The following is a 15,000-nucleotide window of genomic DNA, read 5'->3' as shown; positions in this document are numbered from 1 at the left end:
ACTGCTAAGTCACTCTTACACACGGTTACATCAGAAAGGTTGACCTCTCCGTCTACAGCGTAGGTTAGGGGAAAAGGACACTCAAATTCGATGGTATGCAGTCAAATACAGTAGCATCGGAGCTGAAATGAATGGAGAATGGCACAGAGCTTTCTTGATTGAGTGAAACTTCACCAATCATTTTGTGTTGTGGAGAGGAGACTAAAGGGGATGTTCTTATTGTATACAGGTGAGAGACTGCCCAAACCCGACAAAGGCAAGATGCGTTTCCACAAGATTGCAAATGTGAACAAGGCCCTGGACTTCATCTGCAGCAAGGGAGTCAAGCTGGTGTCCATCGGCGCTGAGGGTGAGATTTCAACGTCTTGGTTCCGTTGTCCTTGTTGTTTTCCAATATGTTGTTATACAGTAATGTTGTGATGATCCTTTATTTGTAGTTCTCGAGTCCCATTTGACAAAACAGTTCTGACTTAGAGGGGCGGTAGGTAGCCTATTGGTTAGAGCGTTGGACTAGTAACCCGAAAGGTTGCAAGATTGAAACCCCGAGCTGACGAGGTAAAAATCAGTCCTTCTGCCCCTGAACAAGGCAGTTAACCCACCAGGCCGCCATTGTAAATAAGAATTTGTTCTTAACTGACTTGCCTAAAAATAAATAGAGGTACTCAAGTAAAATACTTTAGATACTTGTTGAAAGATAGTGAGGTATTATATCTGAGACAACTCTCAGTAAGCCAGCATAGAGTGAGTTTTGGCATGTGCTACATGTTGCCATGGTTTTTGACCGAACGCTGTGATTGGCTTGCAGAGATCGTCGACGGTAATACGAAGATGACCCTGGGAATGATCTGGACCATCATCCTGCGTTTCGCCATTCAGGACATCTCCGTGGAGGGTCAGTGTGTGTGTGTGTGTGTGTGTGTGTGTGTGTGTGTGTGCGCAGGGGTGGAATTGGAAAAAGTTTCCTCTTCGCTCTTGGATATGACAAGAGCGAAGAGTTGATCTTAAAAAAAATACATGTTTACAACGTTGTTCTTATGCATTTCCCCTCGGGTTTCACCTGCCATAAACACATCCAAACTGTACATGCATTAAGTCACAGGAGAACAAATTCGACCTACTTACCCAGCTATCGGACTCCCAGTAACACTGTCTATACATTATCAGTCACTATACAACACTATACATACGCCTGCCATCAAAGCGTTCACACATTAATAGAATTAGCAGCCACAGTCGCAAACGCGTCGTAGGATCACTGTTTAAACACGCTCTGCATCTGACACAGTCGAAACCACCATGATACATTAGACACAGCAGTCAGTTCAATATGAATTACTGTTAAAACCTTCGTATTACTTAAGCCTCCGTGGCACACACACTTTGCATATCCTCCACAAAAAAACATACCTCAGTAAGCATTTCACACACACACACACACACACACACACACACACACACACACACACACACACACACACACACACACACACACACACACACACACACACACACACAGGTCACTAAGCTTGACACCTTAACACCGCAGGGTTATTGGAGCATATTTAGCCTAGTCCTTTAGGATAACACTGCCGTTCCCCTGCCTCCTCTCTGTCTCCCCTCTCTCCCCCCGCCTCCTCCCTGTGTAGAGACCTCTGCTAAGGAGGGTCTTCTTCTGTGGTGCCAGAGGAAGACTGCCCCCTACAGGAACGTTAACGTGCAGAACTTCCACATCAGGTGTGCACAGTGCGCCACCCTGTGGCCAGGATGGGAAACTACATCCATTCTTGCATGCGGATTCACAGATTCATGTTGAGAAGATATGAATTGGGAACTCTAATTCATAGTTATGGCTGTTGCTTGCACCTCTCTTAGCCTGAGTGCATGTCTGTTTGTGCTATCATGCCAACTCCTTGTCACCCACTGTCACATTTGGCATGACAATTCCATAAGGAGTTGGCAAGAGACCAGAAACCGACTAGCGACCAGGCTACATCTCTCTTTCTTTAGGGATTGTTTGTGGTATTATTTACTTTATTATTTTACTTTCTCTTTACTTTCTTTCTCTTTGACTTTCTCTTCATAATCCTAATGTTTTTCCTCCTCTCCTATCTTCTCTTTGTATCATCCTCTCCTCTCCTTTCCTTTCCTCTCCTCTCCTGTGGGTGACCGATTCAGTTGGAAGGATGGCCTGGCACTGTGTGCCCTCATCCACAGACACAGACCTGACCTCATTGACTACTCCAAACTGAGAAAGGTGCCCCCCCCCCCCTTCTCCCTTCACTCTCCTCTCTTCCCCCATCCCCTCTTAGAGTCCACAAGGGTCAACACCTGTCGAGCCCCTTACTATTTTATTTTATTTCTCTTTACCTCTGTTCCCCCTTTTTTCTCTCAAGAACTCTATTGTATAAGTAATATATAGTTTTTTTTTTAATAATATATGCCATTTAGCGGATGTTTTTATCCATAGCAACTTAGTCATGCGAGCATACATGTTTTGTATTGGTGGGAATTGAACCCACAACCCATGGCCTGTGTCTTCTCTCTGTGTTCATGTAAATCTCTTTCTCTGTCTGTGTGTCTAACAGGATGACCCCATCGGTAACCTCAACACTGCCTTCGAGGTGGCTGAGAAGTACCTGGACATCCCCAAGATGCTCGACGCTGAAGGTGAGTCCATATTTTTTTCAATCAGGATTTCTGTCAAAGCAGGCAATTTTACAACCCTACCGTTCGTCTCTGACGACTCTCTCCGGTGATATCACTGGGGTTGTATTGTCCCTGAGCTCTCCTCCCTGGTCTCTCTCTCAGACATTGTGAACACCCCCAAGCCTGATGAGAAGGCCATCATGACCTACGTGTCCTGCTTCTACCACGCCTTCGCTGGCGCTGAGCAGGTAACTCACTGCCTCTGCTCCACACTGCCGCAAAAACATTGAATACAATGCAATGGAAAACAATACAAATCGGCCATCTTTCTGAGGTCCACTGCCTCTGTCTTAACGTTTGTTGTTAATATCTCCCTCTCTCTCGCTCACTTTTGTTTTCGCTCTCCCCTCCCTCCTCTCTTTCTCTCGCTCTCCCCTCCCTCCTCTCTCTCTCTCTCTCTCTCTCCCCTCCCTCCTCTCTTTCTCTCGCTCTCCCCTCCCTCCCTCCTCTCTCTCTCTCTCTCTCTCTCTTACTCACCCAGGCTGAGACAGCAGCTAACAGGATCTGTAAAGTGCTGGCTGTGAACCAGGAGAATGAGAAACTCATGGAGGAGTATGAGAAGCTGGCCAGTGAGGTGTGTGTTAAAGGGATATCATACTAGCCTGCTAACTGTTCCCGGAGACTTCTAGTCATTGCGCTAATGCAGTGATGTATTATGAGAGGTTATATACTGTATGGGACAGTTTCCTGGACACAGATTAAACCTTGTCCTGGACCAAAAAGCTATTTCAATGGAGATTCTCCATTGAGCATGCTTTTTGTGTTTGGGAAACTGGCCCTGAACAGGACCTGTGTGTTTTTTAATTGAAGTAACCACCCAGCCAACTCTTCTCCTCCTGACCTCTAACCCCTGACCTCTTACCTCTCCCTAGTTGCTAGAGTGGATCCGCAAGACCATCCCGTGGCTGGAGAACCGCATGGCGGAGCAGCAGATGAAGGCCATGCAGCAGAAGCTGGAGGACTTCAGGGACTACCGCCGCATCCACAAGCCTCCCCGCGTCCAGGAGAAGTGTCAGCTGGAGATCAACTTCAACACCCTGCAAACCAAGCTGAGGCTGAGCAACCGGCCCGCCTTCATGCCCTCTGAGGGAAAGATGGTCTCGGTAGGTGACGTCACACACACCCCGTCTGAGGGAGTGACACTGTCCTGGCAGCCCTCGCGACTTCATACCCCGGGTTCTTCATTAAAAACCACAGCTAATTTACTGTGGTGTGGTTCAAAAGAGTTTTGAGAATAACCCTCTGGATATCTGACTGTTCCACCAACATTACAAGACCCTGTATAGTCAACCAACTAACTGACATCCATCTATAATACTACCCATGTTATACCCCACCTTCGTCTCTCTCCTCCCCCAGGACATAGCCAATGCATGGAAGGGTCTGGAGCAGGTGGAGAAGGGATACGAGGAGTGGCTTCTTACTGAGATCAGACGTCTGGAGAGACTGGACCACCTGGCTGAGAAGTTCAAGCAGAAGTGTTCCCTGCACCAGTCCTGGACCTCAGGTAATAACAGAGCGAGTGAGAGAGGGAGGGGAGATGAGAGGGGTGTGTAGAGCGAGAGGGGAGGAAGGGCAGGTGGGGGGGTAGAGAGAGCGAGAGGGGCGAGAGGCGCGGTATCAATTTTGAATTGTAAAATCCACTTTGAGTCAAGCCCCTGCAGTACATCGACTTTCAACCCTCAGACGTCATGCGCCACAGCGCTCACTGGTGGGGATGGGGATGGAGAGATAAAACAGAGAGAGAGGTAAAGGGGTTTCGAGAGGTAAAGGGGTTAGGGAGGTAGAGAGCGATATCGACTGAGTATTAACTGTCTCTCCCCCAGGGAAAGAAGAGCTGCTGTCCATGAAGGACTATGAGTCGGCCTCTCTGATGGAGATCAGGGCCCTGATGAGGAAACACGAGGCCTTTGAGTCTGACCTGGCCGCTCACCAGGACCGAGTGGAGCAGATCGCCGCTATCGCCCAGGAGCTCAAGTAAGGAGGGAGGTGTGGAGGACCGGTGGGAGGAGGGAGTGGCGGTAGAAAGGATAAACGTAGTGAAGTTGTAGAAAAAAAAAGGGATTGACGTACAGTGTGTAATTGGAGACGTGATACTGATCAGTGTGTTTGCCCGTCTCGCTCTCAGTGAGCTGGACTACCATGACGCGTCCTCTGTGAACGCCCGCTGCCAGGGCATCTGTGACCAGTGGGACAACCTGGGTACGCTGACGCAGAAGAGGAGGGACTCCCTGGAGGTACTGAACCACACACGTACAACAGATACCGTAATATAATCATATTGTATACGCCACTTAAGCGGACGCTTTTGGTTGGAGAATGTGAGATCCCTGCAGGAACTGAGCACACAGCCTCTTACCAACTGAGCCAGGAGATGTTCCAGGTCACCTGTCTCAGGAAAAACTCCTGTCCCTTCCAATACCAACTAGTGGTGGTCATATCAAGCCATTACATGTGTTACTGTGACTACTTAGCAGGGATGGCGTCACACTGTATATGGATGTTACATCTTGTCCTGGTCTTTCCTAGCGCGTGGAGAAACTGTGGGAGACCATTGACCAGCTGTACCTGGAGTTCGCCAAGAGGGCGGCGCCCTTCAATAACTGGATGGACGGAGCCATGGAGGATCTGCAGGACATGTTTATCGTCCACAGCACCGAGGAGATCCATGTACGTGTGTGTGTGTGTGAGCGCGTGTGTTGTACAATACGTAACATTAACGGTCGGATGGACTCTCGTTTCTATCTGCATTCCCTCGCTCTCTCTCGTTATTTCCCATATCACTCCATTCTCACACCTTATTCCCCCCCCCACACCTTCTCGTTATGTGACACACACCACACCCTTTGATCCTCTCTATCTCTCTCTATCGCTCCTTCCCACTGTATCCCTCCATTCTCACTCCTCCTCTCCTCTCCAGTCTCTGATTACAGCCCATGACCAGTTCAAGGCCACCCTACCAGAGGCTGATAAGGAACGCATGGCCACCATGGGCATCCAGAGCGAGATTGTGAAGATCGCTCAGACTTACGGCATCAAGCTGTCAGGAGTCAACCCCTACACCAACCTCTCCCCCCAGGATATCACTAACAAGTGGGAGGCGGTGAGTACAACACACTCTGTGAAGCCAACAGAGAAGCTGAAATGGTTTTCTATTTTAACTGTATTTCCTTCCCTGGCTAGGTTTCCACTCTCTAGATTGTAGTCAAGAGACACTTGTCCTGTGACAGTCATTGTTTCTGTAGTGTGTATTTTTTTCTCACACTCTACGGCTGTAAGTTGCTTCATGTCTTAGGGTTACACCCTAGAGCAGGGCTTTCCGATCCTGTTCCCAGAGAGCTCCTTGTACCCTCATGTAAAGGTTTTCGCTCCAACCCAAGTTGTAACTGACTTCATTGAGACAATGCGGAAATAATCCATCTACGGGCAAGTCGGTGACTCGTTTTTCATTTGGGCCGAAATCAAAATGAAAGAAAAGTTATCTTGCAAATTCAGCAGGCTGTGGTGTGAAATTGGCTTTTTTAGAAGTGCCGTTTTTAGTTGACTACCTATTGTTAATGTCGTCTTTGGTGCGGTTTGGTGTGTTTATCAATGAACGAGCACCGTTTTGTCCCTCTCCTGTTGATAAAATAAGTCATACAAAAGTTTTACGCGGCGTGAGGTTTCAAATGCATTCTACCAGTACGAAATGTGTGACGTGATCGGTATTTTGACATTGCAGTTTTTGAACACACAAAATTACATGTCATGAATCAAATATTTCATCAGTCGTCTTCCTCAAACGAAGGGGATGATGACGCAATCTTTGCGAGAGGGGGGGGAGGGGGGTTGCTTTAATTGGTCCTCAACTCACGGCTCTGACATAGCTCTGAGTTAGTGTGCCCCGGAGCAGATTAGTTCCGAAGGATTCGTCGCCATAGAAATGTACCTGGCTTAAAAGGCTGTGGTACCGGTTATCTCAGTTTGAACTCAAGGTTGACCAAAGTTACCTCACGAACTCCTCAAATCCGGTACGTAGTATAGGGCTCGAGTCACAGAGTAACGCAACGTCATCTCTACCAAGTGTGTTGACGACCAATGTCCCTGTCTCCCTCCGTAGGTGAAGCACCTTGTTCCTCTCAGGGACCAGATGCTGCAGGAGGAGGTGGCCAGGCAGCAGGCTAACGAGAGGCTGAGGCGCCAGTTCGCTGCCCAGGCCAACATCATCGGACCCTGGATCCAGACCAAGATGGAGGTACAGTTACTTCAGCTAGAGCTGTGGTCACCAACCTTTTTCGAGATCACTTTCTGAGTCGAAATGGAAGCGGAGATCTACCGCTTGGATTTAAAAAAACAACAACAAAAGCATGAATTAAAAAACGTAAGCATATGCAACATTAACCAATTAAAAACAGTTCTGTAGCAATGAGGTTTGTGCAGTAGGATATAGACCCAATACATTATCACTGCAGATTGGCTATGCTGGAATTACCCTGCCAATGTTGTTCTTCTCAGACCATTTTGAAATATAACTTGTTGTATTACTGTTGAGGCACAGCTAATTGAGGATAATAATAATATATATATATATTTGTTTTTTACTGGACTCATCCGTCCCTCAGCTCTCCCTCCGCTGAGAAGAGGGGACACAGTCTTCCAGCTGATGGCGAAACTCAAGTCGCACTCCATTATTTCTGCCTCGTGCGCCAATTCATGATGTTACTCCTATTGACCAGAGAAAGTGAAATATTCCTCGATATTAGAAAAGACAAAGGCCGCTAATGACAACAACGCAAGCTTAGCGGAACACTTTGCTGTACTCATTTGTTGCAGCTGCAGTACTGGTTGTAGCGTGAGTGGAAGTAGGGAGAGTGTGCATTTTATGGCTTCTGGAAGTGTTGAACAAACTGTGACAGTGCCGAATAACAACTTAGACATAAAGTTATTCATAAAAGCAGCATCTCTTTGCGGGTATTCATTGAGACGCTCTAGTCATGGTTTTAAACGTTTTTAAATCTTACGGTGTCAACTTTATTGTGCATTCAAGGCTTCTTTTTACAGTCCATGGCTCGAGGAAACTGTGCCGACACGGTTATCTGAGCTTTCTGATTGGCCAGAGGTAGTCCTATAGGTGCACTTGATTTGATCTCTGGGCCTGCCGGGTAGGCGGAGTTCTACCTTCCGATACATAAAATATTTCACAATGGGAACACTTTGTCTTCCCGGTGCTAGGGCTGCTGAATGAAGTGCACCTACTGACAACAGCACGAAACAAATACAAATAAGGAATGCAAGGCTTTATCGTTGCGTTCGACCGGTTGGTGACCACTGAGCTAGAGCTACACGGTCCTACGAGTTTGAAATCCTCTTTTGTGAAATCCTCATTCCAGTCATTGTACTCCCATGTCATTATGCCATGTTTGGTATGGCGAGAAGTGAAATGTTAACACAAACAGACTGGTACCCAGGCTAAGCAGCGACAGGGTCTCCGAACCCCAAACACGCAGAGGTTCGCAACATCTACTGTGCCTACACTTATGGGTCAGAGTAGGAGAGCTGATCTAGGATCACTTTTGCCTTTTAGATTATAATTAATGGACCTAAATCCTAGATTCTATATCTGATCCTAGATCAGCACTCTTTGACACTTTATGAATACGGAAGCCTGAACTGTCATCCATTCACACTTCTCAGTTCTCACTACCTCCTTTTTCTCCACCCCCTCTCTCCCCCTCTCCCTCTACAGGAGATTGGTCATGTGTCTGTGGACATCGCCGGTTCTCTAGAGGAACAGATGAACAATCTCAAGCAGTATGAACAAAACATTATCAACTACAAGTGTAACATTGACAAACTGGAGGGAGACCACCAGCTCAGCCAGGAGTCCCTCATCTTTGACAACAAACACACCAACTACACCATGGAGGTAATACAACTCACAACTGGACAACACACAACTGCACAGCACACAACTACACAACAAACACACAACTACACCATGGAAGTAAAGTATCTTATATCCTAGACCTAGGTTAAATATCATATACTCCCCTATTTGGACAGTGAAGCTAAAACGTTTAATTTGGCTCTATACTCCAACATATTGGATTTGAGATCAAATGTTTTAAATGAGGCGACAGTACAGAATGTCGCCTTTAATTTTGGGGTATTTTCATACATATCAGTTTTACCGTTTAGAAGTTAGTGCACTTTATGTATCTAGTTCCCCTTTTGAATGTATCATAAGGTGTCACTTATAGTGCATTGAAGTAGTCAAAAGTTTAGTATTTGGTCCCAAATTCCGAGCACGCAATTATTACGTCAAGATTGTGACTCTCCGCTCCCTCGTTCCCTCTCTCCCTCTGCAGCATATCCGTGTGGGCTGGGAGCAGCTGCTGACCACCATCGCCCGCACCATCAACGAGGTGGAGAACCAGATTCTGACCCGCGATGCCAAGGGTATCAGCCAGGAGCAGCTCAACGAGTTCAGAGCCTCCTTCAATCACTTCGACAGGGTAAAGAAATATATATATATATATATATAATATATTATTGTACTTGCATTTCTTCCACTTGTCTTTTTATTTCCTGGCTCAGCTTTGACAGAATGCGACTATTTTGAAGGTTTTACTTGCAATGACAGTGATATGTGATGATTTTTTTACCTACCATAGTTGAATACACTGACTGTAAGTGTGAATTTGGAATCGTCAGTGATTTCTTGCCATCGTAGTTGTTCCTCCACGTGGAGGGACAGTGTCTCTAGGGTGTCACCTTCACATAATCGTTGGTCATTGCGTCACTGCATCGTTCATTGATCACATGTCCAATCATAAAAACTGATGCTTGTGTTCTCCCTCTCTCTTTTTTGCAGAAGAGAAACGGCATGATGGACCCTGACGACTTCCGTGCCTGTCTCATCTCCATGGGTTACGATCTGGTGAGTAGCCTAGCTACCAACAGGAAGTGACCTCACCTTCATTTCTTCTCAGTCCCTTTATTCAAAATGACGGCGCTCTATCTGGTTGTATTTGGTTATATCGTATGAATGGCATCCGTTTTCATACTAAAGGTTTCAAAACATGTTCTCCTCAACAATCATATGAAAATAACCTACTCACTCCAATAGGGTGAGATGTTCTAATCTATTGTAACATGTTGTCCAATAGGGTGAGATGTTCTAATCTATTGTAACATGTTGTCCAATAGGGTGAGGTGGAGTTTGCCCGCATCATGACCTTGGTGGATTCAAACAACACAGGCGTGGTCACCTTCCAGGCCTTCATCGACTTCATGACCCGGGAGACGGCCGAGACAGACACCGCTGACCAGGTCATGGCTTCCTTTAAGATCCTGGCCTCTGACAAGGTGAGCTAGAACATTTTAATATGGCCAGATCTCCCTTGAAAAATAGGTATTTTCACATCTGTGGGACAACCTGGTAAATACAATTAAATAAATACATAGAAATGAAATAAATATACACCTCCTCTCTCCCAGGCCTACATCACGGTTGATGAGCTGCGCAGAGAGCTGCCCGCAGAGCAGGCTGAGTACTGCATCAGCCGCATGACCAGGTACACAGAATTACAAAGGTCAAATAGGGGGTGCTTGTATTTGTCCTGTGTCACACGTGTACAACTGTGTAACCTATACAAGTGTGTGGCTATGACACAGTCCACTTTAGTAATACAATGTATCTCTAAGACCAGGGACACAGTCCACTCTAGTAATATAATGTATCTCTACATTAGACCTCTCTAGTAACATAATGTATCTCTATTACGTACATTAGACTGCTCTAGTAATATAATGTATCTCTATGACCAGGTACATTAGACCTCTCTAGTACCGTTCATTAGACCGTTCTAGTAACATAATGTATCTCTATGACCAGGTACATTAGACTGCTCTAGTAACATAATGTATCTCTATAACCAGGTACATTAGACCTCTCTAGTAATATAATGTATCCCTATGACCAGGTACATAAGACCTCTCTAGTAACATAATGTATCTTTGTGACCAGGTACATTAGACCTCTCTAGTAACATAATGTATCTCTATGACCAGGTACATTAGACTGCTCTAGTAACATAATGTATCTCTATAACCAGGTACATTAGACCACTCTAGTAATATATTGTATCTCTGTGACCAGGTACATAAGACCTCTCTAGTAACATAATGTATCTCTGTGACCAGGTACATTAGACCTCTCTGGTAATATATTGTATCTCTGTGACCAGGTACATTAGACCTCTCTGGTAATATATTGTATCTCTGTGACCAGGTACATTAGACCTCTCTGGTAATATATTGTATCTCTGTGACCAGGTACATTGGAGCCGACGGCCCAGCCGGAGCCCTCGACTACATCTCTTTCTCCAGCGCACTCTACGGAGAGAGCGACTTGTAAACCCCCTCTCCTGTATGGAGAGAGCGACTTGTAAACCCCCTTTCCCCCTCCTCTCGTCTTCCCTTAATTTTCCCCCTCTCCTCTATGGAGAGAGCGACTTGTAAAACGCCTCCTGCTCTTTCTTCCCTCCATCGTCTCCCTCCTGTACAAAGAGAGGTTTAGTTACCCCTTCCCTTCCCCTCTCCTCTTTTCCCCTTCCACACTCCCCAGCCCTATACCTCGCCTCCTCAAATAATATTACAATTCCTATTATTTGGAATGGTTTAAAAGAAAACAATGAAATACTGGTTGGTTGGTTGTGTATTGATGCAGATGCATGCTCTGTTTGTAGTAGAAATGCTGTCCATGTTGAATGGTTGAATCCCCCCCCCCCCCCCCCAACACACAAATCCTTTATAGCAGCTCCCCGCCCCATGCAAACACCCTTCTCTTTCCACAGAAACGTGTAATGTTGTCCCAATGCTTTCATAATGTTGTAATTTGGTATTTCAGAGAGTATAGGGTGCCATCAGAAGAGAGCAGTGAATTGTGGGTAAAAGGTAGTTAACCCTTATCTCTGATCAACTTGTTTAGAGGGGTGAGGACACTGACGGGAATAATTATTTTTGATTGGAGGATAGGGTGAGGATGCTGACAGGAAGGATCATTTTGATTGGAGGATACAAAGATAAAAGAGTATAATAACTGTTATGGCCAGAAAGAAGCGTGTCGGTCACCTCTCTCCTCTGTCTCATCCCTCTATCATCACTCCATCATCTGTACCAGGTATATGACAACACCAATAGAATGATATAATATGTACTATTTTACATATACTATTTCATATCATGTCCAATGAAACCATATTGAGGTTGTCTGCTTGCTGTGCATTTTGAGAGGAACGAGAGACAGGTAGAGGTGTTGAGTAGTGAAAAAGAGCGAGAGAGAAGGAAATCAGGTAATGTTCTGGAGATAAAGGAATATGGACTCAGCAACCCTGTGTCCAGGTATGGTGAAACAAAGCGAGGCCCAGGCTTCATCCAAAATGGCACCCTATTCCCCATAGGCTCTAGTCAAAAGTAGTGCACTACATAGGTTATAGGGTGCCATCTTGGACTCGGTGTAGCCTAACTATCTATGCTAGGAAGCTTTTAGGTTGTGGTCCAGTTCAATAAGAGGATGGCTGCGTTCCAGGCTGACCACACCGCAGACGGCTGCCAGATCTCACAACGCCTGGATACGTGTTAAACATATCAGCTAACCGCATCATATGGTATAGCAATCTGATGCCTGACTGTACAGTTGATGAGGTGGCACTCAACCATTTGCAATGTAATTGGCCTGGAACATGACATGTTTAAAACAAAACCTGAGAATGTCAGCCATGAAGTGAGCAAGGGTATTCTAATAACAGTGGGCAATTCTCAAATCTGCACCCAATTCCCTATATCGTGCACTAGTTTTGACTTGATCCGAAGTCGCCAAGTGCACTACGGAGGGAACAGGGTGTCATTTAGGACAGCGACAGAACCAGTAACTCCCCTTTGCGTGGATTCTTTCTCTTCTGTCTTCTCTATTATCCCTTCCTCCTGTTTTCCCTCTATTCTATCACCCGCTACAAGAGCTTGCTTCCACACAATCCTTCAAAGTTAAAGTCACACCTTGGAATAAATAAAAAAGGAAAACTATATTACTATATGAAGTTTTGTGTTGTGTTTTTATTTCCCATCGATCACCATAAAGGGACTGGCAATACTGTTGAAGTAACATCCCTTGCAACTGTTCAGAAGTAAACCAAAATGTCCAGGGCAGTTCCTGGTTCATTAAATATTACATAAATACAAGAAGGACCTGCAAGACTTATTTAAATGTAAACACGGTAATGTCTCTAGGACTTACAGACTTTATAAAGCATAAACATTCAAGAATGAAAATGTAATATGAAACTGAGTTTATTGGATATATAGACAAAATCCATTCACAGCGCATATCAGCAGAGCACTTCAGCCAGACACTCAGGGTCATGCAGGACGGTTGAGCTAATGTAGGCTAATGTGATTAGCATGAGGTTGTAAGTAACAAGATCATTTGCCATGACATAGATATATCTGATATGGGCAGAAAACTTAAATTCTTGTTAAGCGAACTGCACTGTCCAATTTACAGTAGCTATTACAGTGGCAGAATACTATGCTATTGTTTGAAGAGGGCACAGTTATGAACTTGAAAATGTATGAATAAACCAATTAGAAACATTTGGGTAGTCTTGATATAACATTTTGAACAGAACTGCAATGGTTCATTGAATCAGTCGAAAAACTATGCACATAAACCGCTGCCATCTAGTGGCCAATATCTAAATTGAGCCGAAACTGGAATAGTACATTATGGCTTTCCCTTGCATTTCAAAGACGATGAAAAAAATAAACGCATGCTTTTTTCTTTATCTTTTTCCAGGTCTAATGTGTAACATTCTCCTACATTAATTTCACATTTTCACAAACCTCAAAGTGTTTATTTTGAAATAATATCAAGGAAATGCATATCCTTGCTTCAGGTCCTGAGTTACAGGCGGTTAGATTTGGGTACTGATGGCATCTACAGTTGTGGCTAGATGGAATACAGCTACAGGCTAAAAGTTACATGTTCGAGTTGTGTCGGGGACAACTGCAGCATTTTAGCTAAACTTAAGCCTAACACTTTCCTAACCTGATTCTACTAACCTGCTACTTTAATTATCCTAACATGCAAGGTTAATTCTCCTCTAACATGCATTGTTAATTCTCCTCTAACATGCAATGTTAATTCTCCTCTAACATGCAACGTTAATTCTCCTAACATGCAACGTTAATTCTCCTAACATGCAATGTTAAATCTCCTCTAACATGCAACGTTAATTCTCCTCTAACATGCAACGTTAATTCTCCTCTAACATGCAACATTAATTCTACTAACATGCAACGTTAATTCTCCTAACATGCAACGTTAATTCTCCTATCATTCAACATTAATTCTCCTAATATGCAACGTTAATTATCCTCTAACATGCAACGTTAATTCTCCTCTAACATGCGATGTTAATTCTCCTCTAACATGCAATGTTAATTCTCCTCTAACATGCAATGTTAATTCTCCTCTAACATGCAATGTAAATTCTCCTCTAACATGCAATGTTAATTCTCCTCTAACATGCAATGTTAATTCTCCTCTAACATGCAATGTAAATTCTCCTCTAACATGCAATGTTAATTCTCCTCCAACCCGCAACGTTAATTCTCCTATTATTCAACATTAATTCTCCTCTAACATGCAATGTTAATTCTCCTAACATGCAATGTTAATTCTCCTAACATGCAATGTTAATTCTCCTAACATTCAACATTAATTCTCCTCTAACATGCTATGTTAATTCTCCTCTAACATGCAACGTAAATTCTCCTCTAATATGCAACGTAAATTCTCCTCTAATATGCAACGTAAATTCTCCTCTAATATGCAACGTTAATTCTCCTCTAACATGCAATGTTAATTCTCCTAACATGCAACGTTAATTCTCCTCTAACATGCAGTGTTAATTCTCCTCTAACATGCAATGTTAATTCTACTCTAACATGCAACGTTAACTCTCCTCTAACATGCAACGTTAATTCTTCTCTAACATGCAATTTTAATTCTCCTCTAACATGCAACGTTAATTCTCCTCTAACATGCAACGTTAATTCTCCTCTAACATGCAACATTAATTCTCCTCTAACATGCAACATTAATTTTCCTCGAACATTCAACATTAATTCTCCTCTAATATGCAATGTTAATTCTCCTCTAACATGCAACGTTAATTCTCCTCTAACATGCAACATTAATTCTCCTCGAACATTCAACATTAATTCTCCTCTAACATTCAACATTAATTCTCC

At 44.2% G+C, this 15,000-nt stretch overlaps 1 protein-coding gene across 1 annotated transcript in view; it reads left to right on the top strand.

Annotated features, from left to right (window-relative positions):
* Positions 1-12,773, top strand: part of LOC135516195 (alpha-actinin-3-like) — a 33,483-nt gene extending 20,710 nt beyond the window's left edge. Inside the window, exons 3-22 of the mRNA XM_064940300.1 lie at positions 230-349; positions 806-892; positions 1,647-1,734; positions 2,176-2,254; positions 2,586-2,667; positions 2,809-2,894; positions 3,188-3,280; positions 3,579-3,809; positions 4,066-4,213; positions 4,533-4,683; positions 4,835-4,943; positions 5,236-5,376; positions 5,627-5,809; positions 6,806-6,940; positions 8,432-8,611; positions 9,054-9,200; positions 9,560-9,625; positions 9,895-10,053; positions 10,186-10,262; positions 11,023-12,773. Of these exons, the coding sequence (XP_064796372.1) occupies positions 230-349; positions 806-892; positions 1,647-1,734; positions 2,176-2,254; positions 2,586-2,667; positions 2,809-2,894; positions 3,188-3,280; positions 3,579-3,809; positions 4,066-4,213; positions 4,533-4,683; positions 4,835-4,943; positions 5,236-5,376; positions 5,627-5,809; positions 6,806-6,940; positions 8,432-8,611; positions 9,054-9,200; positions 9,560-9,625; positions 9,895-10,053; positions 10,186-10,262; positions 11,023-11,104 (2,444 nt within the window). The 3' untranslated portion in view covers positions 11,105-12,773. The remainder of the gene's footprint in view (positions 1-229; positions 350-805; positions 893-1,646; positions 1,735-2,175; positions 2,255-2,585; positions 2,668-2,808; positions 2,895-3,187; positions 3,281-3,578; positions 3,810-4,065; positions 4,214-4,532; positions 4,684-4,834; positions 4,944-5,235; positions 5,377-5,626; positions 5,810-6,805; positions 6,941-8,431; positions 8,612-9,053; positions 9,201-9,559; positions 9,626-9,894; positions 10,054-10,185; positions 10,263-11,022) is intronic.
* Positions 12,774-15,000: the final 2,227 nt, after the last annotated feature.

This window comes from Oncorhynchus masou, chromosome 27 (assembly GCF_036934945.1).
Source record: "Oncorhynchus masou masou isolate Uvic2021 chromosome 27, UVic_Omas_1.1, whole genome shotgun sequence".
Taxonomy (NCBI): domain Eukaryota; kingdom Metazoa; phylum Chordata; class Actinopteri; order Salmoniformes; family Salmonidae; genus Oncorhynchus; species Oncorhynchus masou.
Note: the sequence above shows the minus strand (reverse complement) of the source record. Positions and strands in the feature narration are given on the sequence as shown.